A 23,136-nucleotide genomic window follows, 5' to 3' on the forward strand; every position below is an offset into this window, starting at 1 on the left:
GGAGCATGGAAAGAATTATGGGAAAACCAGATGTCTTAGTTCTCTATCCCTGTCTCGCCTGAATTCTGGTCAAGGCGCTTCCTCTCCAGGGCCTCAGTTTCCCCATCTTTAAAATGGAGTGATAGCACAGACCTGCCCACCTTGCAGAGGCGCCTGAAGCCCTGATGGGATAACGGATGAGAAGCAGTTTACGTTATGAAGAGCCAGCTGAAGCGGTTGCATGGAAGGAGCGCGCAATCCTCAGCGATGGCAGTGGCCCTCGCGTCCTTCACATTACCCCACATCCACCCCGTGGATGATGGGGAAAGCACTACTCTAGGGGTTCCCACAGAGCGGACCCTGGGACGAGGACCTGGGGACGCGGTGAAAGGGCAGCCCAGAAGCTGAGTCCAGAGCTTTGGGCGTCACCCTAGACCCTACAACTAAACCCAAGGCCAGCCAACAAGTACACCTAGCGGACTGGGCTGAGCACTTATTTTTCTCAGGATTCTGGACCTCTGGAGGAAAGGAAAGGGACCCAGCTGGATATATAGTCCTTCTTAGCGCCCCCTACATCTCTCCCCCAGGTGTAAACCTGGCTGTTCGCTAAATCTATTCACTATTCTGGAGTGAATAGGCTGGATAGCTCGGTACTTCACAATAACCAGGAACGGGAGGTTTGAGCAAGTTTGCTTGATGAAGTAATAAAAATTCTAGCTTTTCTCATTTATTCATTATTTGAACAATTACCTATTGAACACCTATTACATGCCAGAAAGTAAGAGCCAGGATAGTCTCTCCTCATTTTTCAAAGTCGCTAAACGCGACCAGAGGGCAGAGGGGAGGCCCGTAACCTAGGAGTTCTGGCTCCGCCCCTTCTGCGTTCGGCCTTCCCTGCTCCTCCCATCACCGCTTCACTCAGAGGCGGCTACTGGCCCAAGACGACGACAGAAACCAGTCTCTGATGTCTACCGCATTCTCCAGCTTCGGGCCTCAAGCCCAGTAGCAGAGAAGGCGAGGTCTAATGTTACGCCACCGGTCTGTTTCGCCTCAGTTTCGGGGTCCATCCGGAAAGCTTTCAGATAGGATCCTCAGTGAGACGGCACTCGATTGAATCGGTCTGTCTCTACAGGCCAAAGAGGCGGCTTTGCGGCGGCCACTCCCAGGCCAAAGCAAGACGACCTTACTGCGCACGCGCAGTAGACAGCCGACGGAGCCACCGATGGAGCCGTCCGGAGGGGAGCAAGAGCCTGGAGCCGTCAGGTACCGAGCACTGGAGCGGCCGAGGGAGGGAAGAGGCACCCGGGGGAGGCAAGCTGAGCCGGGGTAGGGTCTAGGGGTTGCTCTATGCGCAGGAGCATAACAGGGGCGTACTCGCAGGTAAGTGGCCTGAGGACGCCAACGCCCCTCTACCCGCAGGCTCCTGGACCTGCCCTGGGAAGACGTGCTGCTCCCACACGTCCTGAACCGGGTCCCGCTGCCCCAGCTGCTCCGACTGCAGCGCGTTAGCAGGGCCTTCCGGGCGCTAGTGCAGCTGCACCTGGCCGGACTGCGCCGCTTCGACGCCGCTCAGGTGAGCCGGGGGGCGAAGCCCCGCCCCCATCAGGGTACCGCCCCCTCCCCGCCTCCAGCCCAGCCCGCAGCCCACTTGTATACACTTCCGGACACCCTTGGGCCGCCGGGGCGGCGGGGGAAGCGATCCACGCAGCAAGGAGTACTCCCAAAGGGCGAGCACTGGGTAGCGACTCAGAGGGAACGTGCAGTCTCTCCCGGGAGGGCAGGTGGCTGCCAGGAAAGAACTCTTCAGGGGTGGATAGGCAGCACCCGTCCTGCCTTCTGGACAGGCTGAATTGAGCTGCTTCCCCGCCCTCAGGTGGGTCCGCAGATCCCGCGGGCCGCTTTTTCCCGGCTGCTGCGGGACGCCGAGGGGCTTCAGGAGCTGGCGCTGGCGCCGTGTCACGAATGGCTGTCAGACGAGGACCTGGTGCCCGTGCTGGCGCGGAATCCGCAGCTGCGGAGTGTGGGGCTGGCAAGCTGCGGGCAACTGAGCCGCCGGGCGCTGGGGGCACTGGCCGAGGGCTGCCCTCGGCTGCAGCGCTTGTCGCTCGCACACTGTGACTGGGTGGACGGGCTGGCGCTGCGCGGCCTCGTAGACCGCTGCCCGGCCCTAGAGGACCTGGACCTCACTGCCTGCCGCCAGCTCAAGGACGAGGCCATCGTGTACCTAGCGCAGAAACTCGGCGCCGGCCTCCGCAGCCTCTCGCTGGCTGTCAACGCCAATGTGGGGGACGCCGCGGTCCAAGAGTTAGCACGGAACTGCCCGGAACTCGAGCACCTTGACCTTACCGGCTGCCTCCGCGTTGGAAGCGACGGCGTCAGGTGCCTGGGCCTGGGGGGGATGGTGGGGTGGGAGGAGGGCAATCACTCAGCCTCTGGGGGTAGGGCGGGCTGTAGTTGTCAAAAGGCTGGACTGGGGGTTCTGGATCTTCCTGCTAACCACAGCACCCCAATCCTGAACAGAAAAGACCTCTAGGATTGCCCAGGCCAGAGAGCCCACAGTTTAAAAACTTTTAACCAGCATTTACACATTGGAAGATTTCACATGGATAGTCGATTTCTGGCTTTTCTTCAACAAGGGGTAAAATGTACAATCCTAGGTGGAGCTGAGGAGCAGGTACCCCTTTTATTTTTTATGTATTTTTATAGAGAGTGGTCTCCCTATGTTGCCCAAGCTGATCTCAAACTCCTGGGCTCTAGCGATCCTCCCACCTTAGCTATCCAGAGTAGATGGGATTACAGGAGCGGGCGACTGCGCCCCACTTAGGTTTCCCCTTTAAAAGAGACCAGAAGTCTCCAGCTCACTGGAGGCATGGAGTATATGACCCCAATACAGGCCGCCTCCCTTGTGTAGGGAGGAAAAAAGTATGCCCTGAGCTGGAAGGAGACCTGGCCTTGGCTGGAGCCAGTCAGAGGTTGAGTGGGTTCGGGGCCCCGCCCCTTCCCCTGCTGTGGGTGCGGTGGGGTGTGGTGGCCTTGTGCCCCTATCCTCACCCCACTCCTCTCTCAGGACATTGGCCGAGTACTGCCCCGCGTTGCGCTCGCTGCGGGTGAGGCACTGCCACCATGTGGCCGAGCCCAGCCTGAGCCGCTTGCGAAAGCGCGGCGTCGACATCGACGTGGAGCCACCGCTGCACCAGGCCCTGGTACTGCTACAGGACATGGCGGGCTTTGCACCTTTTGTCAACCTGCAGGTCTGACCCACCTGCTGGTCGGAGCACAGCTGGACTGTGTGGCTGGGGCCTGACACTTGAGCTGTAGGGAAACTGAACTGTGGGGACCTCTGGTGAGAGACCAGTGCCCTGCCCCACCCTGGAGCTTCAAATAAAGAGCTTTTTACCCCCTCTTGCCTGGTGCTGCCCTGTCGGAGACTAGGGGATGTGAGGCTGGGGAGGGAAGGTCAGACAGGCATAGTATCCCATCCCTGAGGCAGAAATGACCAGAATGACTCACACCTTCCTTGGGCCACCTTTACTGTGCCCGTGGAGGCAGCCCCGAGAGTAGGTTAACACTATGGAGTAAGGAAGTAGAGAAGGGGGATAAAGATGGGGGACAGGAGTTAGGGAGGCCCCTATGTGGGGGTGTAGGGCTCCTGCATCCCTCTGGGACCTGAGCCTAGAAGGCTCCAGCAGAGTCCGGCCAGTGCCTCAGTGGAAGCGGTACTTTCTGGCCGGCTTGAGGTTGATGTATGTGGCCTTCATCTCTTCGGCCTCAGGGTTCCGGATGTCTTTGAATCGTTCCCCTTTGGTGCTCACCACCTGGTTGTCGATGTATCGGATCAGCTTCTTGGGGGCCTGTCAGGCAATCAGGCAGTGAGTGGCAGGAGCAGGGGTCAGGAGCCAGTCCCACCCACTCCACATCCCCAGCACCACTCACCTCCTTGGGAGCCATGGGCCGGTGAACCTTCTGATCCTCTGCGCTATCCACCATCATGTACCTGCCAAAAACTGGCTGGGTGAAGCTCCAGTCACCCTGGGAAGACCCTCCAGGGCCCAGCCCAGCCCAGCCCAGACTCACTTCTGCAGGATGAAGGACTTCAGCTCATCCTTTTGGGGGCCTCTGAGGCGCCTGGGCAGGTCCTGCAGAGAGGAGAGGCCTGGTCTAGGCCCAAGGGCACCAGCAGGGGAAAGAGGGAGGGATAGGTAGGGGTAGGGGCTTACCACTAAGGGGAAATGTAGCTAAGGCTACATGTCAGGGGTAGGGGATTGGGAGAAGATACCTGGTTGGGGCCATCCCAGGCTGGAGGCCCCTCTTCCTTCCCCTCTACCAGCATCTGCACAGCTTCCTCCAAGTCACCCCGAGCTTTGGCCAGCACCCACTGGGCCTGTTCCAGGGAACAGGTAGGGAAGACCTCCAGGAGTACATCCACCCCTGGCAGCAGCTCCTCTTCAGCGCCGGCTGCCTGTGGGCACCATGTTAATGAGAGGCAGTACTTCCTCCTTTCCCCCCTCAGGTGCCTCATCTGTGCCTTTTCTACTAGTACCTTGTCTTGGGTGTCCCCAGCAGCATCAGCAGAAGACCTGGTCTCTCCTTTGAGCTTTTCAGGCCGTTGCAGGGGCTCTGGGGAGATGGGCACCTGGCCTTGCACACCAGAGCTCTGTGGTTGCAGGTTCTCTTAAAGGGACAGAGCATCTGGTTGGCCAGGGCTTTAGGAGGGTGTGGGGAGTTATATATCACCCAAGTGCCCAAAGCCCCAGACTTACCTTTGTTCCTGGCATCACTCAGCTGCCCTGAGAGCTTCTGCATCATGTCCCCTATTGTGCCCCTGAAAAGACAGGAGGGCGGAGAGAGGACAACTCTGCCCTCCCCCCATAATCAACCAGACCCCTTCCTCCTCTTGACCCCAGCCAGGTCCCACCTGGGGATGTGGGCGAAGCCAGGCACATAGGCCTCCATCATCTCAGTGAAGGCCTCCATGTCGAAGTTCTCCTCTGATGGGCCTGTGGGGCCCAGATCTTCCAGGACCCCAAGCACATAGGAGAAGATGACCTCATCCAAGCCACTACAGGAAGGAGACAGGACAAGCCCTGGGTAGGACATTGGATACCTCCCGCAACCCACCTAGCCTGAGACTCCAGCCCTCAGCTTCATGGGGTCCTTAAACTAGACCTCAGTCCTTGAGGCCAGAGACTACCCCACCCTCCTTCAGAGCTATGGTTTCACATCTGTCCAACAAAGATGACAGGGACAGGATGAGAGGTCAGGCCACCTCAACAAATCATAATCGGCCCTCCCCCACCTCAGGAATAGGGCTGAGTGCTTTCCTCCCCCGTCTCTTCACCAGCCAGGGCCCAGAGTACTGCTTGGCAGGGCCAGCCCTGGCCCTAGCGTGATCCTTCTAGGGCAGCTGCTGCTACCTGAGGTCGGCCTCCGGGAGGTGCGTCTGGACAAAGGCAAGGAGGGCTGCACTGACAATCCTTTCCAGCTCCATGCTCTCTCCTCTTCTGAAGGGACACAAACAGACAGGATTGCCAGGCCCTCTCCTGCCTGCCCCCACCCACTGGGCCTGGGGGCAGTGGCTCCTCCCTCCTGGCCTGCCAGTGGAACCATCTGTAGGTGTCTAGATGTCACCCTCCCTACTGCCCCAAGCAGAGCCACAGCCCCTCCCCCACCTATCTCTCACCTCCTGCAGCCTGAGACAGAGCAGGGCACTGTCCCCAGAGGGAAGTTCCCCTCCCCTTCCCCCTACCTCTCCTCCTCCCCCATCCCATTCCCCAGCAGCAGGCCCAGACCCTCTGGCAAGAAGCCAAGGTCTTGGGGTCACATGCCTCCTGGCTGCGGAATCCCATTATTGAGGGGGCCAATTGGCTCCCAAGTCCAACCACAAGGGGCCCCATTGTCCAGCCTCTCAAGGAGCAGACCTTGGGACCAAGCACAGCACTTCCCCCACCCAGAACATGCCACCCACCTTCTGCACAAAGGGGTTTTTCTGGCTCTGGGGCCCAGATGGAAGGGGAAGTCTTTCACGGATTCTCTCCTGCCTAATCCCTGCCCTTGCAGCAGCCTGGGGCTATCTACAGAGGACTTTGCATCCTCCTTCCCAAGGCCTCTGGGGCCCCACAACATCCCTCGCCCACCTCTCCAAACTCCCCACTCCTGCCTCACCAGACCTCCTTGCTGTTCCTCAAGCCTGCTGAGCTGCTTCCTGCCTGTGTCTCCCAGACAGGCACTTGGCTCATCCTCACACTTCCTCCAGGCCTCTGCTCAAATGTTACCTCCTCAGAGAGACCTTTCCAGACTAACCTACTAAAAATAAGTTTTCCCCATACTCCCGAACCCCTTACCCTGCTTGCTACACAGCATTTATACAGTTTAACATTATTTTGTGTTTATTTGCCTATTGTCAGTCCGCCTCCGTAGAACGTGGGGCGAGGGGGACACTTTGTCTTACTCATTGGTGTAGCCCTAGCACCTAGAAAAATGCCTGCACTTAGATGCTTGATAAATAGTTGTTGACATATTTCGTCCCCACCTACGTGCTTTTGATTCTCACAAGTCTGTACCTGGGAGTTAGGAACACGGGGGTGGTAATGAATGTTTCCTGACCCACAGGTCCAAATGTCAGCTCATCATCCGACTCAGAAGGTTCTGAGGCACCTCAAATTCCACCCACCCCACACTCATATGTTCTAGTCTGTTCACACCCTCCCCTACCTTCTGCAGTGGCCTGGATGAGTGTCATCAGCTGACACCACTCACTCAGCTGCCAAACCTGAAACTTGGGGATTACCCTTGATTTTGCCCTTTTTCACCCCCACCTGCTGCACCCAATCACCAAGTCCTGTCAATTCTACTCCCTGTTATTCTCCATTCTATCCGCTTCTTCCCATCTCTAGTCTGGCTTCTGCTCCAACATCTGTACGAAAATTTCTTAGGCTGAGGTCATCAGTTACTTTTCAGGTTTCGGTGTAATTAGGTTGAACTATATGAGCTTGGCAATTTTGTCTGGTTTTGATCTACAAAAAAAGGGCAATTTCTTATGCTTTCACCTTATTTCCCCTTTCAACAGCACCAACTTTTGGTTTCTGATACATCAGACACTCCTGGTATCCTTCTACCTCTCTGGCCATTTCTTCCAGGATCCTTCTCTGTCCCCTTTTCCTCTGCCCTCTAATCTCAGGAATTCCTCAGGCTTAAAGCTGCCACTCCTCTCTCCTCACTGCACGCACACTCTCTCACCCCTCCCTGAAGACCTCATCTGGCCCACATTTTTATGTATCAGCTCTACGTCACCAACTCCCAAATTTTCTTTTCTCTCTTTTTTTTTTTTTTTGAGACAGAGTCTCACTCTGTTGCCGGGGCTAGAGTGCAGTGGCGTCAGCCTAGCTCACAGCAACCTCAAACTCCTGGGCTCAAAGGATCCTCCTGCCTCAGTCTCCCAAGTAGCTGGGACTACAGGCATGTGCCACCATGCCCGGCTAATTTTTTCTATGTATTTTTAGTTGTCCAGATAATTTCTTTCTATTTTTTTAGTAGAGACGGGGTCTCGCTCTTGCTCAGGCTGGTCTCGAACTCCTGAGCTCAAATGATCCACCCACCTCGGCCTCCCAGAGTGCTAGGATTACAAGTGTGAGCCACCACGCCTGGCCAACCAAATTTTCAATCCTCTAGTCCAGTCTCCTCCTCTGAGCTACAAACCTGGGACATCTACCTCCCTGACACAGCCACGTGGACATCTTCCAGGCATCTCATGCTTAACATGTTCCACACTGACATTCTCTCAAGTTTCTTTACTCCTCTAAGGCCATCTTTGGTAAATGCATGACCAGGCACCTGGCTGTTCCTGCCCAAGTCCTATCCTTCACACCACCCACCTCTTGCTTTCCCTCTCTAGTCAGTCGCCAAGCTCTGACCACTCTCTCTCCCCAAATCTCCTCCTCTCCACGTCTCCTCCCGCTCTGCTCCATCTCCTGCCTGCAGGAGCTTCCTAACCCTCCTCCTAACAACCTGTTCTCCACACCATAGCTGGATGATCTTTGCAAAAATCATGTCTTCTCCTGCTTAAAGTCTATCAGTGCCTTCCCACTACTGTTTGAATAAGTCCAGAATCTTTTCATGGCTTTCAGTTCAGGGCCTCGTCCTGCCCATTATCTCTCCAGCTTCACCACGCACCACACCTTCCCTGGATCACTCCCCTCCACCCTGGCTTCTTTCAGTTTGCCCACACTCAAGCTTTTTTGTAGCAAGGGCCTCTGCACAAACTGTTTCCTCTGCCAGGGTGCCCTTCCACCTCCACCCCTTCACTTACTCTTTCTTATCTTTTTGATCTTGTTTTATTTCTTTTCTTCCTTTCTTTCTTTTTTTTTTTTTTTTTTATGAGACAGGGTCTCGCTCTTGCTCAGGCTGGTCTCAAACTCCTGAGCTCAAATGATCTGCCTGCCTCAGCCTCCCAGAATGCTAGGATTACAGGCGTGAGCCACCGCGCCCAGCCTTTGGTCTTGTTTTAAAATCCCCTTCCTCAACGGACACTGCCCCTGACCCTCTGGAACTGGTCGGGTCCCTGCCATATTACACCTTAGTTGCAGATGACACTTTCCTTACTAGCAGCACCTTTCACAGCTATAATTAACCAGTTATTTGGACAGTGTTTAACACATTAACTGCCACGTGAGTTGTATTTAATTCATGCTAGTTTTGAGCCCGGGGCCTCATGAAGCATATGTAACTAATACATCTCTTCACCTTGGGAGCCTCCTGAACTAGTTTTCAAGTTGCACAGAACTCATGCACAGAAAACAATAAAAAAGTTTTCATTAAATTAGAAAGGATCATTTTGTTTTTGAAGTTTTTATTCCATTTTTGTAATAAAACACCATTGCCCCAAGGTAAAAATTTTTTTTGTAGTGTGGCAGTCAATGTGTTACTGTTTCTTCCAGTTGTTTCATGAAGGCAGGGACTACATACCTGGCTTACTCACCACTGTATCCTCAATGTCTCTCATGAAGTAGGCCCTCAATAAATAGTTACTCCCCACTTAGATGAAGAAACTGATGCTCAGTGCCTTTAATGACTTGCCCAGAGTCACCTGGCTTGACTGTGATGGCCAGATTTAAATCCAGGTCACCTAGTTCAGTATCTACTCCAGGGGCTAGTCTGCAGGATGGGGGATATCAAGACTTCCAAGTGGGTTAGGACAGGGGAACCATCTATGATCACAATTGCCTGGTTCCCTGAGTGGTAACACAGAGTTGCTGTGACGGCACAGGGATCGCTTTGGAAGGCAGGACTGAGAAGCCCCAGCCTACCAGGTGGATGCATGCCTCCTGCTCCAGCACCCTACCACGGGCCCTGGGGAGGAGCAGAACAGCTCAGCCCAGACCTACGAGCCCCCAACATGCAGCTCCCCCAAGAGGGGAGCCCCCTCCAGAGACCTACGTTAACCATGGGTTACATTGCCCTTAAATCCTGGCTGCCGTCAGTTGCCGGGAAACCTCTGCTGGGACAAAGGCCCATGGCTGCTGCATGAAAGCCTAGTTTCTAGAGAAGAAGCTCCTCAGGAATGTGTCTGATGCTACTGGGTTTCAAACCAAGGTCCGGAGACCAGGGAATTGTTATTGGGAAACTCCCGCTGTCCCCAAATAAAAAGTCTTTCTCCCCTGAGCTTTTGCTGTAGCCTGCCTCTCAAGAAAATATCCTCCCTCCTCCGGTTCTTGGGTTGTCCAAACTTCACCCAGCCTTCTAAGCTTGCCCTTCCCCATCCCCTAGCCTTCCTCCACATGTCCTTCCTACTTAGGGACTCCTCCTAAAAATTCTTCCCCCACAGTCCCGGAGTTGGGGAAGATTGGTCTACCAAACTGGTTTCCTAAGTTGTAGCCTGAGTAGCCCACCCTCTCCAGGGTAAGAGCATGATCTCCATGAGACATTTCAAATTCCAGATATAGCCCACAGAACCCCATTACTTCTTAGGGACCCCAAGCCAGAGAACACTGGTTGGTGGTGCCTATGAAATGTGAGTGTTATCCTGTCGTGAGTCCTGCTTAAACACTTCTGATGATGGTAATACTCGCATTTACTGACTCTGCTTACAAGGCATTGTTCCAAGCATTCTACATGTACTTACTTACCTAATCCTCACGATAGCCCTAAAATGTAGACACTATTACTATCCCAATTTTACCTACAAGGAAATGGAGGCAAGTAACTAAGTAACTTCCCAAGGTCACGGAGCAAGTTAATGGTAGATTTACACCCAGTTAGTCTGGGTCCAGAACTCTCACTGTTAACCACTACACGTACACTGCCTCTCATTATACAAATGGTGTGGCCCCAGCTTATCTTCTGATTCTCCTCTCCTGCTTTGCTGGCCCTCTTGCCTACTTCAGAATCTTTCTCACAACAATCTCCCAAATTAGAATATCTTTTTCTCTGCCTCCCCAAAGTTTTCATTCTGTAGGACTCACTTCCTTTCTGCAGCCAACCCTGACTGCCCCATCCTCACTGGTCCCAGTTGGCCTGAGAGCTTCCCAAGGGCAGGCACAAGCCTAGACCCTCCAGATGCTTGATAGAGACCCTCTGGACAAATTTAAGTGAAACTGGGGTAAGGAGTGCCATGCTGCTCCCTTGGGGTGGGGATGTGCTCAAAGTGGAAGAAGGGCAGGCCATGTGGGAGGAGGAATCCTGGGAACCAGTGTGAAAGGACTCCTAGGGAACTCAGGCAGCAACGGGTATAGCAGAAGTATTCACTGCTTCTCCCAGCCCCTATGAAGCCCTGCTCCTGGGGCCCTAGACCCATAATGCATGCCCCAGAGGATATCCTTTTCCTCTGATCCCCAAGTCAGGCCTTAGAGGAACCAAGGACATTGAGGGGAACAAGGGATCCCTGCATCCAAAGTCAGGCGGGAGCACAAACGGGAGTAGGGGGAACACAGGAAGTGGAACCGCGATGATGGCCGACTCCTGAAGCTGGAGCTCCCTAAACCCGCTAGCGGGACACCCGTAAGCGTCCAGAATAGTGCGCCCGAGGGCACGGGGATGCGGTTGCGGCCTTGGGGGACACATGACCAGGCAGGCCTGAGCAAACTGTATGTGCCTTGATACAGGCCACGGCGAGAATCAGAGATGGGGGTCTGGCGGGCCCCAGGGGCGGGGTACCGTGGGGGAACACACAGGACGGGTACCCTGGGTCAATGCTCTCCGCGACTCTCCTAGCCCTGGGCCGGGGGCTGGAGGGGAAATCACCTGCTCCGTCGGGCGCCGCCGGCGACTTGTCCCGCGCGGTGCAGCTCTCATCCCCCAGCCCCACCAACGAGATCAAAGGCGGGGCCCAGAGCGGTTCCCTTCTAGAGGCGCCGCAGTGGCCATTTTTGAGAAGGTCAAATTGCCCACAACAGGGCGGGGCTTCTACCCTCATTCTCAAATGTCCCGGGGCTTTGGATGGGCTCCCGCGGCGGCCATTTTTGTTGCGGGTAGGAGGAGTTAGGCGTGGAGGTCCCGCTAGTGGGTGGAGTCGCGATGGGTGGAGTCTCAGTGGTTGGGATTGTATCCTCACCTTGTTCCTCCTCATCTGCCAGAGCCACAGAAGCGTTTGACCCCACTTAGGGTCTTCCCATCCGCCTATTTCCTAACTCCCAGGATCTCGACCCTCAAATCCTGTAGCTTTCTCCCTCTCTCCTCCGTGTCTCTCCCACCCTTCCACAGTTCCCGTGGCTCCCTGGTTGGGTCTGGTGGCCCCTACTCTCAGCCCTGGTGTTGTTCTTCCCCCAAATCCCAGTGTCTCTCCCCCATAGTAGTCAGTCCAGGTTTAAGCCCAGTCACCCAGTCACCCCTTAGGTGCTGACTTCCCCACTCTCTGTCCCCTTTGCATCCCCTTGACAGCGATGTCTCTCCTCAACATTAGGGTGCGCTAGTGTCTAGGTCTGGGAAAGGTGGAGCCTGGTATTTGGGGGACAGGGGGCAGCAGGCGCTGAGATGAGGATCAAGCCCAGATCCTGGACAGCCTGCAAACCATGACTACTCCCAGTGCCTTTCTGCCCATGTTCAAGGGCCTTCTTGTCCAGGACAGGACAGGGGAACTCCAGGGCCCAAGGGGCCTCAGCTTCCTCTTTTTTTTTATTTTATTTTTTTATTTTGAGACAGGGTCTCTCTCTGTTGCCCATGCTGGAGAGCAGTGGCGCTATCATAGCTCCCTACAGCCTCAAACTCCTAGGCTCCAGTGATCCTCCCACCTCAGCCACCCAAGTAGCTGGGACTACAGGGGCACACCGCAATGCCCAGCTAATTTTTTTCTTTTCAATTTTTTGTAGAGAAGAGGTGTATGTGTCTCACTATGTTGCCTAGGCTGGTTTCGAACTCCTGGCCTAAAGTGATCCTCCCACCTCAGCCTCCCAAAGTGCTGGGATTATTGGCTGAGCCACCACACCCAATCCTCCTCAACTTCCTCTTCTGTTCCTGCTGCTTCAACCTTCCCGGTGCTGCCCTGTGGGGAAGCCCACAACCATCCTTCCCCGGAACCCTAAAACGGGTCATGAGAGAAAGAGTCCCATTCAAGAGTAAACTAGCTGGGTGGGTAGAGGAGGCAATAATTAATTAATTAATTAAGAAAGAGAAAAAAATGGGGGGAAAAAAGAGTAAACTGGCCTATCCCCGATCAGGAGCACCCTTGTAGGGTGCTGGGGATTCAGAAGTTGTGCCTACCCTCAGGAACTCACAGTCCAAGGGATAAAGTCCCATCCTTTCCTCTCCTGTAGGGACTGAGGCAGTGCCAAGGTACTATGGAGAAAAAGGGGATTCCTGCTTCCTCTTCCACCTGTCCCTCACCACAGAGCGCCTCTTCCCCACTAGGGTCCTCTGGCCTCAGAGAGAGCAAGAGGTTGGCTGCTGGGAGGGGTGGGGCAGGAAAAGGGGAGAAGGGAGGGGCATTTTTGGCGTCGCTTCTCCCATAAAAACACTGTTGCTCCAGCCTGGCGCTGCTAAGGTTAATGAAGGGTGGGGTGACAGCCACTTTGAACTCTGGCCAGACAGGCTCCTGGGAAGGGGTAATGGGCAGCCACATCAGCCCCAGGCCTCTTGCCAGCCCTCCAGAGCCCAGGCCATCCCTTCCTCCCCCATCCCCCTTCCTCCTCCCCTCTGTCCATTGCACAATACTGATGACTCTTCTCCCCTCACCACCCTCCTTTCCCGGAACTTTTGGGTTTCCTCAGTAGCGCTGCCCCCTAGTTCTCACCCAAGACCCCTGCAGCCATCCCTGATGCTGTGGCTTCCCCCTCCTCTATCCTCTGTTTCCTTGATGGCAGCTGGGTGTAGCTGGATATCAGAAAGAACTTCCTGAGCTTTCAGGGGAGCCCCTCCAATACCAACTCAAACTCTGGGGAGTCCCAGCTCTGTGAAGCAGGGGTCAGGTTGGGGGGGCCTGAGGGCAGAAGGGGGGCTGAGGAAAGGGACCACCACAAACACAAAACACACACAGACTGTAAGGTAGGGGCCCCAGGAAACCCCTGTCCTGCTCGGGATTCTACAGCTGGTCCGACATAAGCCCCTGATTTTCCATCCCCTCAGGTTTCTGTCTCTCCCTGTCCAGGATGGAAACAGACTCCACCTGCCCTTTGGGTGCTGCTTGAAGCCACGTGGGTGAAAGGGGGTTGAGTGATGCCTCCTCGCTCCCCTTCCCTCAAATGGATTTTGCAGCTGGTGTTTGGGTGCCTGGGTGTCCTCAGCTGAGGGGAAAAGCTAGAAGCCTATGCTGAAGCTTCCCCTAGCACATCAATTCCCCACCATCCTGCCTCAAAATGAGGAATTGGCTTGAATTTGGCATAAAGGGCAGATTTTCTAGACATCAAGAGCAGAGAAAGAGCCCAGCGGGCTGGTCTTAAGGGGTGGGAGGCCCCAGTCAGCGACCCAGGTGAGGAAGGGAACGCTTCAAAGAGTGGCAGGGGGCAGGGGTCCCTGCTCTGGCTTGAGGTCAGAAAGGGATCTCTGGGCAGAGTGCCTGGCCCTCCCACACCTTCCTCCTTTCTCAGAAGAGCCAGCCCGGGCGGGGGCGGGAGGCGGCTGGGGCGGGGGTGGCGGCCCTATTTAAGGAGCACCCTTTGAGAGCATCATTGCAGATCCAGCCCCAGGAGCGAGGAGAGGAGGCTTCCTGGGTAAGTGCTGGCCCCCTGTCTGGATTCCAGCAGGGGTGTGGGGAGGGTGGTTCCTGAGCCCGCCTGGCTTTCCTTCTCCAGGGATAGGCTGCAGCTCTGCCACGTGAGTAGAGTAGCACCCAGCCCTCAATTTCACTCTCCAGAAAATGAAAATGTGTTTCAGGAAATCTTTCTCCTCCACTCCTCTATCCCAGATACTTCACACCTTCACTCAAATGGAGAGAATGGGCTGGGCCAGGCGCACTTGCTCACACCTGTAACTCTAATACTCTGGCAGGCTGAGGCAGGAGGATCCCTTGAGCTCAGGAGTTTGAGACCAGCCTGAGCAAAAGTGAGACCCAGTCTCTACCAAAAAAAGGAGGATTCAGGGGGATTCTTGGACCCCTACCTTGGGGATCCATATCTCGTGGAGCCCCTTTGGCTCAGGAACACCCTCAGGTATGTTCTCAGAGAGATGCCCTTCTCAGTCAGTTCTGGCTCTTTCCCCAGCCCCTCGCCCCTCCAGCCCCACATCTGGCCCTAGCAGGAACACATCTGGGCAGTAGGTGATAGGACTGACTATGCAGTACCCAGGGTCTGGGGGGCAAAATTCCTGCCATGGCCTTGAGCCCCCTCGCCTCACACCGACTCCAATTCCTGTTGAAATTTAGGGAACTCTTGTCCCTTTCCTTAGCTATGGACCCCCATTTTCAGCTCCAAGCTCCGACCCTGCCTAGGATAGGAGATATCTTGAGATCCCAGTTTCCTCATCTGACCTATCCTGGGCCCTAACTTCCTCATCATGGGAATGGGAGGAAATTCACAGAAGAGAGCACGAAGAGGGCAGCGTCTCGTGGGAGGCAACGACCAGGCTGACAAGACTTTGGCCACCTGGCTCTGAGAACTGAATTCCATAGGCTGTGAGCTCTAGCAAATGCCCTAGGGACTCAGTTCTGGTGCCTGGCTGTGCCACGCTATCAACGCCGCTGAGGACATGGAGAAGTTGATGGATGGCTCAGACTCCAACATCCCTACCAGGCGCTCTTGCAGTCCCCCCACCCCTTGCCGCCCACTGGCCAGATCTTTTAATAACTTTGACTGGTTCTACTCCTCTGCTCAAAGACTTCAATGGCTTCCCAAATGTCCTTACCCTGCTGTTAAAGTCTTCCACAGTGTGGCCTCCACTTGGCTTTCAAGCCAATCTTCTGTTGCCCCCTGGTCATAACCTGCTGCCGCCAGTGAAACTCTGCTGCCCCTGCTCCCACCTTTATGTTTTCTCTCCTGCCAGTGCCTCCTCGTTTCTTCTGGGGACACTTTCTTACCATCGCTGTCTGTTGGAATCCTACATGTTCTTCAAAGCCCCTCTCAGATGCCTTTTCCAAGAGCCTCTCTCAACTCCCCAACAGTACATGTGATCTCGCACAAATCCTCCTTGCTCCTCTCCAGTGGGGCTGGATTCACAAGTCCCGAAGTGTTTAATCCAGTGTCCTGCACATACTAGCTGTTCAATAAATGTTTCTTGCATTTTGTTGAGTTATCTCCTGTGTGAAGAGGCAGTTTGACCTGGAGGTTAAGACTATAATCAGATTTCTCAGGTATGTTCTTAGTGTGTGTGACCTTGGGTAAGTTGTTAACTTGTGGGCCTCAGTGTTCTCATCTGTAAATGGGAATGATAATTACATCCATGCAATACAATTATATCCAGGCCGGGCGCGGTGGCTCACGCCTGTAATCCTAGCACTCTGGGAGGCCAAGGCGGGTGGATCCTTTGACTTCAGGAGTTTGAGCAAGAGCGAGACCCCGTCTCTACTAAAAATAGAAAGAAGTTATATGGACAACTAAAAATATATATAGAAAAATTAGCCGAGCATGGTGGCGCATGCCTGTAGTCCCAGCTACTTGGGAGGCTGAGGTAGTAGGATTGCTTGAGCCCAGGAGTTTGAGGTTGCTGTGAGCTAGGCTGACGCCATGGTACTCTAGCCCAGGCAACAGAGCAAGACTCTGTCTCAAAATAATAATAATAATAATAATTATATCCACATCAACGTTTTGTGAAGATTAAATTAAATGAGTTGATAGTTACCGTGTGGGGCTTTAGCACAGTGCCTGGCATACATTATAGCAAGTTCTCAGCAAGTATATGAGGTTGTTAGGATTCTTACTCTGTTTCCTCGAGTAGAGTGTGAGCTATCCAATGGTAAGTTCTGTGGGGGTTGGAGTCAGGCTTGAAACTGATCAGTCAGGGCTCCAGACCAGATGCCAGTCTGAGTAACAGGAAAGGCTGGGGCAAGGCCAGGGGGAAGAGTCCATCAGCTCAGGCCTTGGTGGCCCAGACCCTGCTGGGAGCCACCATCAGCTCTGGATTCTCACGTACTGTGTGACCTTGGGTGACCCACTCCCTCTCACGGGCTCTGCTTTCCCAGCATAATGAAAATTGAGGAGGTTGGATCAGATGAACAGCAAGATCCCTGGCGGCCCAGATGTTTTATGAGTTCTGAGCTTCTAAGGGTTAAGTTCAAAGAAAAGATCAAACAAGGACACATCTATACTCCCTGCAGGGCTCACATTCACAGGGCCTGAGTGAGGTAGGATGCTGGGCTCAGCTGAGTGGCAGCTGAGCGGCAGCGGCTCCTTCAAGAAGCCTGCAATCAGGGGGCCCTCCCCCTTCACTGGGGTGGGGGGACAGGAGTAAATTTGTGTGCAGCCTAGGGGCATTTCCAGGGCATGCCACAGGGAGGAATGTCTATGAGCAATGCAGATCCTTGGATATAGGGTAAGTAGACAGACTTCAAGGGTCTGGACCCAGGAGGACAGAGAGGAAGGGAATGCAGAACACACTTTACATTAGTGTGGGACTCATCATTTATTTAAAACCTGCAATGTTTCAAAAAAGGATTTGAGATGGCTTACAAGCATGCAGACAATTCTCCAAGAGTAAAAAATAAAATCAAAGCAGGGTACTCACTTGTATAGTCCCAGCTACTCGGGAGGCTGAGGCAGGATTGCTTCTTGAGTCCAGGAGTTGGAGGCCAGCCTGTACAACAAAAAAAAGTAAATAGATATCATCTAATGTTATAACTATATAAAAAAAGAGGTTTAAAAAATAAATGTACAATATATCTATGTCACTGATGTCATTTATTTAGAGATGGACTCTAACTACCCCTCTAGAGATAATGTTAACTTTCATTTCATAATTCTGAATCCCCAGCTGGAATCACACCAAAAGCAGTGGCAGGGGAGTTCCCACAAGGGGGTGCTCCCAACCCTTTTAAAGATGGGGCCAGTTGGGATTTCAAAGAAAGCAGCCCTGAATGCCAGGGTGATCAGTCCAAAGCATTTATCAGGGGCACTTACAGAGTGCTGCAGCGTATCCTCATGATGGAAAGCGAAAGGAATGTTCTACCTATGTATGTCCACAGCGAAGGGTCAAGGCATGGAATTTACATGACGGTTTAAGGCATTTGGCTCAGGGCCAGGGCCAGTTTCTTTCAGTGTTTAGGGCAACGACCTAGATGCTTTTATCAGTGCCTGGGAATGTTCAAGGCCCAGGTTTGGGTTCAACCCTGATGCGAAGACATGCTGGGTCACAGAGCAGTCCAGGCACTCTGATTTTCCATCAGAACACAGAAAGAAAGGAGGGATGGGCTGGGTGCGGTGGCTCACACCTGTAATCCTAGCACTCTGGGAGGCCGAGGCAGGAGGATCACTAGAGGTTAGGAGTTCGAGACCAGCCTGAGCAAGAGTGAGACCCCCGTCTCTACTAAAAATAGAAAGAAATTAGCTGGACAACTAAAAATATATATAGAAAAAAAAATTAGCCGGGCATGGTGGTGCATGCCTGTAGTCCCAGCTACTCGGGAGGCTTGAGGCAGAAGGATCATTTGAGCCCAGGAGTTTGAGGTTGCTGTGAGCTAAACTGACACCACGGCCCTCTAGCCCAGGCAACGGAGCGAGACTCTGTCTCCAGAAAAAAAAAAAAAGAAAGAAAGAAAGAAAGAAAGGAGGGATGGACACTATGGACACTGGGATAACTTAGTTAAGGTGATACACACCAGATTTCCCTGCTGCACTACTAGGTTACTATTTTTCACTTTGTATTTTAATTGATGAGTATCTTATTGGAACATATTTTGAAACTAAACCATATAAATATCCTGTTTCTCATCAAATTTTACTCATTAGTTTTAGTATCCAGGAATGACTCTCACCTGAATCAGTTATGTTACGATGGCTGGGAATGGTAATCTTTCTTTCTTTCTTTTTTTTGACAAGGTCTCACTCTGTCACCTGGGCTAGAGTTCAGTGGCATAATCATAGCTCACTGCAACATCAAACTCCTACACCTCAGCCTCCCACACAATACCACGCCCAGCTAATTTTTCTATTTTTTGTAGAGAGAGGAGTCTCAATGTGTTGCTCAGACTGGTCCCAAACTCCTGGCCTCCAGTAATCCTCCCTCCTTCACCTCCCAAAGTGCTAGGATTACAGGTGTGAGCCACTGTGCCCAGCTGATTTTCTAATTTCATTATTCCTTCTACTGTAAGGAAGAGCTTTCCCTTCATAGTTATTTATTTTATTAATATTAGTATGGACTTATGGATTTTTATTTTTTTATTTTTTTTATTTTTTTTATTTTTTATTTTTTTTTGAGACAGAGTCTCGCTCTGTTGCCCGGGCTAGAGTGAGTGCCGTGGCGTCAGCTTAGCTCACAGCAACCTCAAACTCCTGGGCTTAAGCGATCCTACTGCCTCAGCCTCCCGAGTAGCTAGGACTACAGGCATGCGCCACCATGCCCGGCTAATTTTTTGTATATATATATTTTAGTTGTCCATATAATTTCTTTCTATTTTTGGTAGAGACGGGGTCTCGCTCTTGCTCAGGCTGGTCTCGAACTCCTGACCTCGAGCGATCCACCCGCCTCGGCCTCCCAGAGTGCTAGGATTACAGGCGTGAGCCACCGCGCCCGGCCGGATTTTTATTTTTATTCAATGGGTTATGGGTTTATTCAATATGTTAGTGTCATTATTTATTTTCATGCTTAAATTGTCCCCAGTTTGGCCAGTGGAAGTCTCTTTAAGCTGGCTCCTTTGTCCTTTTGACATTTTTGAGCAGTCCTTTATTTTCTGGAACAAGTTGTTGTAGGCTCATCTTGTACCTTCCCTGTCCAGGCCCTGGAATCAGCCATTTTTCCAAGGGGCCTGGTGGCTTTTAGTTGCGAATGGAACTTAGAACTAAAGGCCTATTTGTTGTGCTTGTTACTGCTAGGGTGTCATTGTCCAGTGATTCAATTTCTAATTCTAAGACTTTAGATTCTACAATTCAACACTTGTATATGTGAACAAAGATGAATATTCAAGGACATTTATTTTCTCGTCACACTCACTACTTCCAAATAGAACCAAGCCGTCTCTTCTTTTGCCTTTATTACAGTCACGTGTCACTTAACAATTGGGATACATTCTGACAAATGCATCATTAGGAGATTTGGCCATCTGTGAACATCACAGAGCGTTCTTACACAAACCTGGATGGTATAACCTACAACACACCTAGGCTGTGTGGTATGGTTTATTGCTCCTAGGCTACAAACCTGTACAGCATGTGGCTGTACTGAATACTGTAGGCAACTGTAATGCAATGATAAATATTTGTGCATGTAAACATAGAAAAGGTACAGTAAAAATATGCTGTTATAATCTTCATATGTGCAGTCATATGCTTTTCTGCTTGCTCACAGGACAAGGACTCTCAGCCATAGGGTGGTCATATCTACCTTTCTCTCCCAGATACTCAAATGACTTGCAAAGGACTTTATTAGGGTCTCCACTCAAGAGTCACCTTATCAGATAAGCCTTCTCTATTCCATTTAAAATTGTACCCATCACTTATCACTATTGGATATTGTGTCGTATACTTACCTATTTGCTTGTCAGTCTCTCCTCCTCTACGTTACACCTATAATGCAAGCTCTATGAGGGCAAGGACTTGTTTGGTTTTCTGCTATAGCTCCAGTACTTAGAATACTGACCAGCATATTGTGGGCTCTCAGATGCCTGTTGAGTGAGTGAAGATAACCTTCACTCCTTAGGGCTTTTGCACCCACCATGCCTTCTGCCTGGCTTCTCCCTCACCCTTCTGTTTGCCTGTTATCTTCTTTGCATTCTTTTTTTTTTTTTTTTTCTGTTTTCTTGTTTTGATACAGGGCAATCTTTGCATTTTTTAGATCTTAGCTTAAAATGTCACCTCCTCAGAGAAGCCTTCCCTGATTACCTTATTCTAAATTAAGTTCTGCTACCTAACTCCCTCTTTCTATTTCAGCCCCTTATTCCTGCTATAGTATAACAACTTCCCTTTCTTTATTTGCCTGTGGCCCCGTCCCCATATCTCCCCACTAAAATATAAATTCCATGAGGGCAGGGACTGCCATGGCTGTCTCATTCACTGCTGTATTCCGAGGGCCTAGAACGGTTTCTGGCAAATAATAGGCACTCGAGAAATTTGTTGTACTTTTTTAATCTCTACAAACTGGAAATAATCCAATAGCTACAGAATACTGGGTGCTGTTAAAGAATGAGTTTGCTCTATATGCACTGACATGGAATGATGTCCGAGATATACTTAGTGTAAAATAAAATGTCATAGGCAAAACAACGAAATTCTTTTATGTAGTTAATACTATGTGCATAGAAAAAAATAGAAACATAATAGATTGGACCCCAGTGATCATTAGGAAGTGAGGGAAATCAGAAAAGATGTCAGTTTCCTATGTCATGTATTTCTGTATTGAAAACTATTTTTTAAAACAAACACTAACATATGTGCACTTAATGTATGCCAGGCACTGGGGTAGACACTGTGTGTACTGTGGAAACATTGAGATTTCATAGGATCTTCTCAATAACCTTATGAGATAGGTTCTAGTATCATCATCCCCATTTGAGATGAAGATATTGGTTCAGGGACATTAAATAATTCACACAAGGTCACATAGCAAACCCATTGCACTATGCCACCTTCTTGTGTTTTTATAATTTTTTTTAAAAAAGGAAAGGAAAATAAGATGAAACTAGGGGTAACATTTCAGGATCCAGGCTTTATACAAAAGATACTAAGCAAATTTGGCTCTGAGCTCCCTGAAAACCAGGGCAAAAAGAAAAACATGATCAGTTATGAGATCCTTTGTGCTTAAAAGATAAGAGCAAACCACTGATCAGAGGAAACACCTCTTCAAAGTGCTGAGGTTTGAGAGAACTCCATGAAACTCATAAATACAATAGTATCTAATCAGGTGGTCTATAGTTTCAATAACTCACCTGTATACCCAGGTAACCAAATAGAAGTTCAGTAGCAATTCCACAAGGGACCAAATTTCTACAGCTGGGCATCAGATCTGGTGATCTGGCTAGAGTAGTTAAAATTGGACATGTGGCCACTCTCCAGCAAACTCCTGTAAGATTGCAAACCTCAGCCTATTAAGAATTAAAGACTTAGCAAGAATTGGTAAACAAGAAGTGACTTTCATCTTAACTTCCAAGTAGGCTGGGTTATTTTATGTCTCTTTGACAGATGAGGAAACTGAGGCTGAGAGAGCTTTAAGATATAGGTTAGAAAATGTCAAAGCCAGCCTTAAGCCCAGGTCTCAGGCATCCCTTCCCTAGTCATGCCTACCACACTTCAACAATAGAGCTTATACCCTCAGAATCTCTGTGGATGGTGGGCCACAGGACCAAGAGAGCGTAGGTGTTAGCCTGAACACTGGAGGGGAGCTGGGGAAGAGGGGAGGTAGGCCCAGGGGTCAGGGTGCACACATTCTCCAGAGGGCCACTGTAACAACTCGCCACCCTACCTTGTACTCCAAGGGAGGATGTAAAGCTCTCTTTACACCGATGAGAAAACACCACCCCCCAAATAAAAATTATCTCACAGTGTACAATTGACTTCATTCCTTTATTTACTTTTCTTTACAAGTTGGGGATGTCGCTCCCCCAGCTTTGCTGGAAGTGGGGGGGCTCTGGGAGAGGGAGGAGACGAGGGGAAAGTTGGGGCTTACAGAAGGGCAGGCTTCTTAGGAGAAGAAGATGGGAAGGAGGAGGGAGTGAGGGAACAAAGGGTCCAGGCCCTTCTACCACCCTACTCCCCGCTTCCTAAGCCCCCAAAAGGAAGGAAGAATAGAACATCCAGAGATGTCCTTGATTGCTTTTCGTCCTCCCCCAACGTCCAGCAATAATGCGAAAGAAATTAAAGAAGTGCAGGAGGGGGCCGGCGGGCCGTCACGGAAAAACCCAAAGACAGGTGAGGCGCAGCGAGCGGCTCCCGCGCACGGGTTGGGGGCGCAGGAAGGAGAGGCGCGTGCATTCTCGCGGGCGGGCAGCTGGGCCCTGCGGCGCTGTCAGCTCAGGCCTCTCCTCTTCCCGGGGCGGCTGCGCTCCGCGGCTTCCCGGGCCGGGCTGTCGCCGCTGTCAGGCCGGCGCACCACGCGCCTCCCCACGCGGTACTCGGGCTCGCGGCCGCGCGGCGCCGCCTGCAGCAGGAACTCGCCGCCGCGGTGGGTGACGCGCACGTCGGTGTGCGGGTACGTGCCGTACGCGCGCCGCAGCTCCCGGCGCACGAAGTCCGGCAGCTCCAGGCGCGGGCCCCGCGCGCGCTCCACGCGGCCCCATCGCAGCTCGGCTTCCAGGCTGCTGCCCTCGGGCCACGGCGTCCAGCTCTCGGCCGCCGCCACCCCCGCCGTCGCGGGCGCCTGCAGCGACGGCCCCGGGACGCCGGCGGCGGCAGGGAAGGGCGGGCGCAGGGCCGCACCGTAGACGGGCGGGAAGGCCCACCAGGGCGGCGCGGCAGCCAGGGGCGCGACCGGGCCGTGGAAGCAGTGGTATTCCCGCGGGGCCACCCACTCGCCCGCACGCAGGGTCCAGGGTCGGCTGCAGAAATTGTGGGCCTGGATGGGCGGCAGCAGCAGAGAGGCGGGCAGGTAGGCGCAGGTGAGGGGCAGCGGCGGCGGCCAGACGCCCTCCTCGGGCGGCAGGCAGCTGTATGAGTACAT

The 23,136-nt window shown here is 52.4% G+C and overlaps 3 protein-coding genes across 6 annotated transcripts; 1 reads left to right on the top strand and 2 right to left on the bottom strand.

Annotated features, from left to right (window-relative positions):
- Positions 1-896: 896 nt before the first annotated feature.
- Positions 897-3,380, top strand: FBXL15 (F-box and leucine rich repeat protein 15). 3 transcript variants are annotated; one of them, XM_069460225.1, is made up of 5 exons: positions 897-1,017; positions 1,112-1,242; positions 1,399-1,552; positions 1,853-2,358; positions 3,047-3,380. In XM_069460225.1, the coding sequence occupies exons 2-5, from the start codon at positions 1,202-1,204 to the stop codon at positions 3,234-3,236; spliced, it is 891 nt and encodes a 296-aa protein (XP_069316326.1). In that variant the 5' UTR covers positions 897-1,017; positions 1,112-1,201; the 3' UTR covers positions 3,237-3,380. The 3 variants fall into 3 exon arrangements, with proteins under 3 accessions (XP_069316326.1, XP_069316325.1, XP_069316327.1); XM_069460224.1 differs by having other exon boundaries at positions 924-1,242; positions 3,047-3,370; XM_069460226.1 differs by lacking the exon at positions 3,047-3,380 and adding an exon at positions 2,500-3,040 and having other exon boundaries at positions 924-1,242.
- Positions 3,381-3,492: 112 nt separating this feature from the next.
- On the bottom strand, positions 3,493-11,334 carry CUEDC2 (CUE domain containing 2). 2 transcript variants are annotated; one of them, XM_069459911.1, is made up of 9 exons: positions 11,215-11,334; positions 5,394-5,477; positions 4,895-5,038; positions 4,740-4,801; positions 4,520-4,650; positions 4,256-4,438; positions 4,054-4,115; positions 3,913-3,973; positions 3,493-3,830 (listed from the first exon to the last, which is right to left on the bottom strand). In XM_069459911.1, exons 2-9 carry the CDS (start codon positions 5,465-5,467, stop codon positions 3,684-3,686), a joined length of 864 nt encoding a protein of 287 aa, XP_069316012.1. In that variant the 5' UTR covers positions 5,468-5,477; positions 11,215-11,334; the 3' UTR covers positions 3,493-3,683. The 2 variants fall into 2 exon arrangements, with proteins under 2 accessions (XP_069316012.1, XP_069316011.1); XM_069459910.1 differs by having other exon boundaries at positions 3,502-3,830; positions 5,394-5,480.
- Positions 11,335-22,485: 11,151 nt separating this feature from the next.
- On the bottom strand, positions 22,486-23,136 carry C28H10orf95 (chromosome 28 C10orf95 homolog). Its single transcript, XM_069460310.1, has one exon. It carries the CDS (start codon positions 23,134-23,136, stop codon positions 22,486-22,488), a length of 651 nt encoding a protein of 216 aa, XP_069316411.1.

Source organism: Eulemur rufifrons, chromosome 28 (assembly GCF_041146395.1).
Source record: "Eulemur rufifrons isolate Redbay chromosome 28, OSU_ERuf_1, whole genome shotgun sequence".
Classification (NCBI taxonomy): Eukaryota; Metazoa; Chordata; class Mammalia; order Primates; family Lemuridae; genus Eulemur; species Eulemur rufifrons.

Excerpts from the sequence above, each read along its gene's own strand:
- FBXL15 (XM_069460225.1), top strand. The coding sequence starts at position 1,202 with ATGGAGCCGTCCGGAGGGGAGCAAGAGCCTGGAGCCGTCAG. Across the intron at positions 1,243-1,398 it reads CAAGAGCCTGGAGCCGTCAG|GCTCCTGGACCTGCCCTGGG; the intron begins GTACCGAGCACT and ends CTCTACCCGCAG. Across the intron at positions 2,359-3,046 it reads GTTGGAAGCGACGGCGTCAG|GACATTGGCCGAGTACTGCC; the intron begins GTGCCTGGGCCT and ends CTCCTCTCTCAG.
- CUEDC2 (XM_069459911.1), bottom strand. The coding sequence starts at position 5,467 with ATGGAGCTGGAAAGGATTGTCAGTGCAGCCCTCCTTGCCTTTGTCCAG. Across the intron at positions 4,651-4,739 it reads GAGTGATGCCAGGAACAAAG|AGAACCTGCAACCACAGAGC; the intron begins GTAAGTCTGGGG and ends TGTCCCTTTAAG. Across the intron at positions 4,439-4,519 it reads CTGGGGACACCCAAGACAAG|GCAGCCGGCGCTGAAGAGGA; the intron begins GTACTAGTAGAA and ends TGGTGCCCACAG.
- C28H10orf95 (XM_069460310.1), bottom strand. The coding sequence starts at position 23,136 with ATGTACTCATACAGCTGCCTGCCGCCCGAGGAGGGCGTCTGGCCGCCG.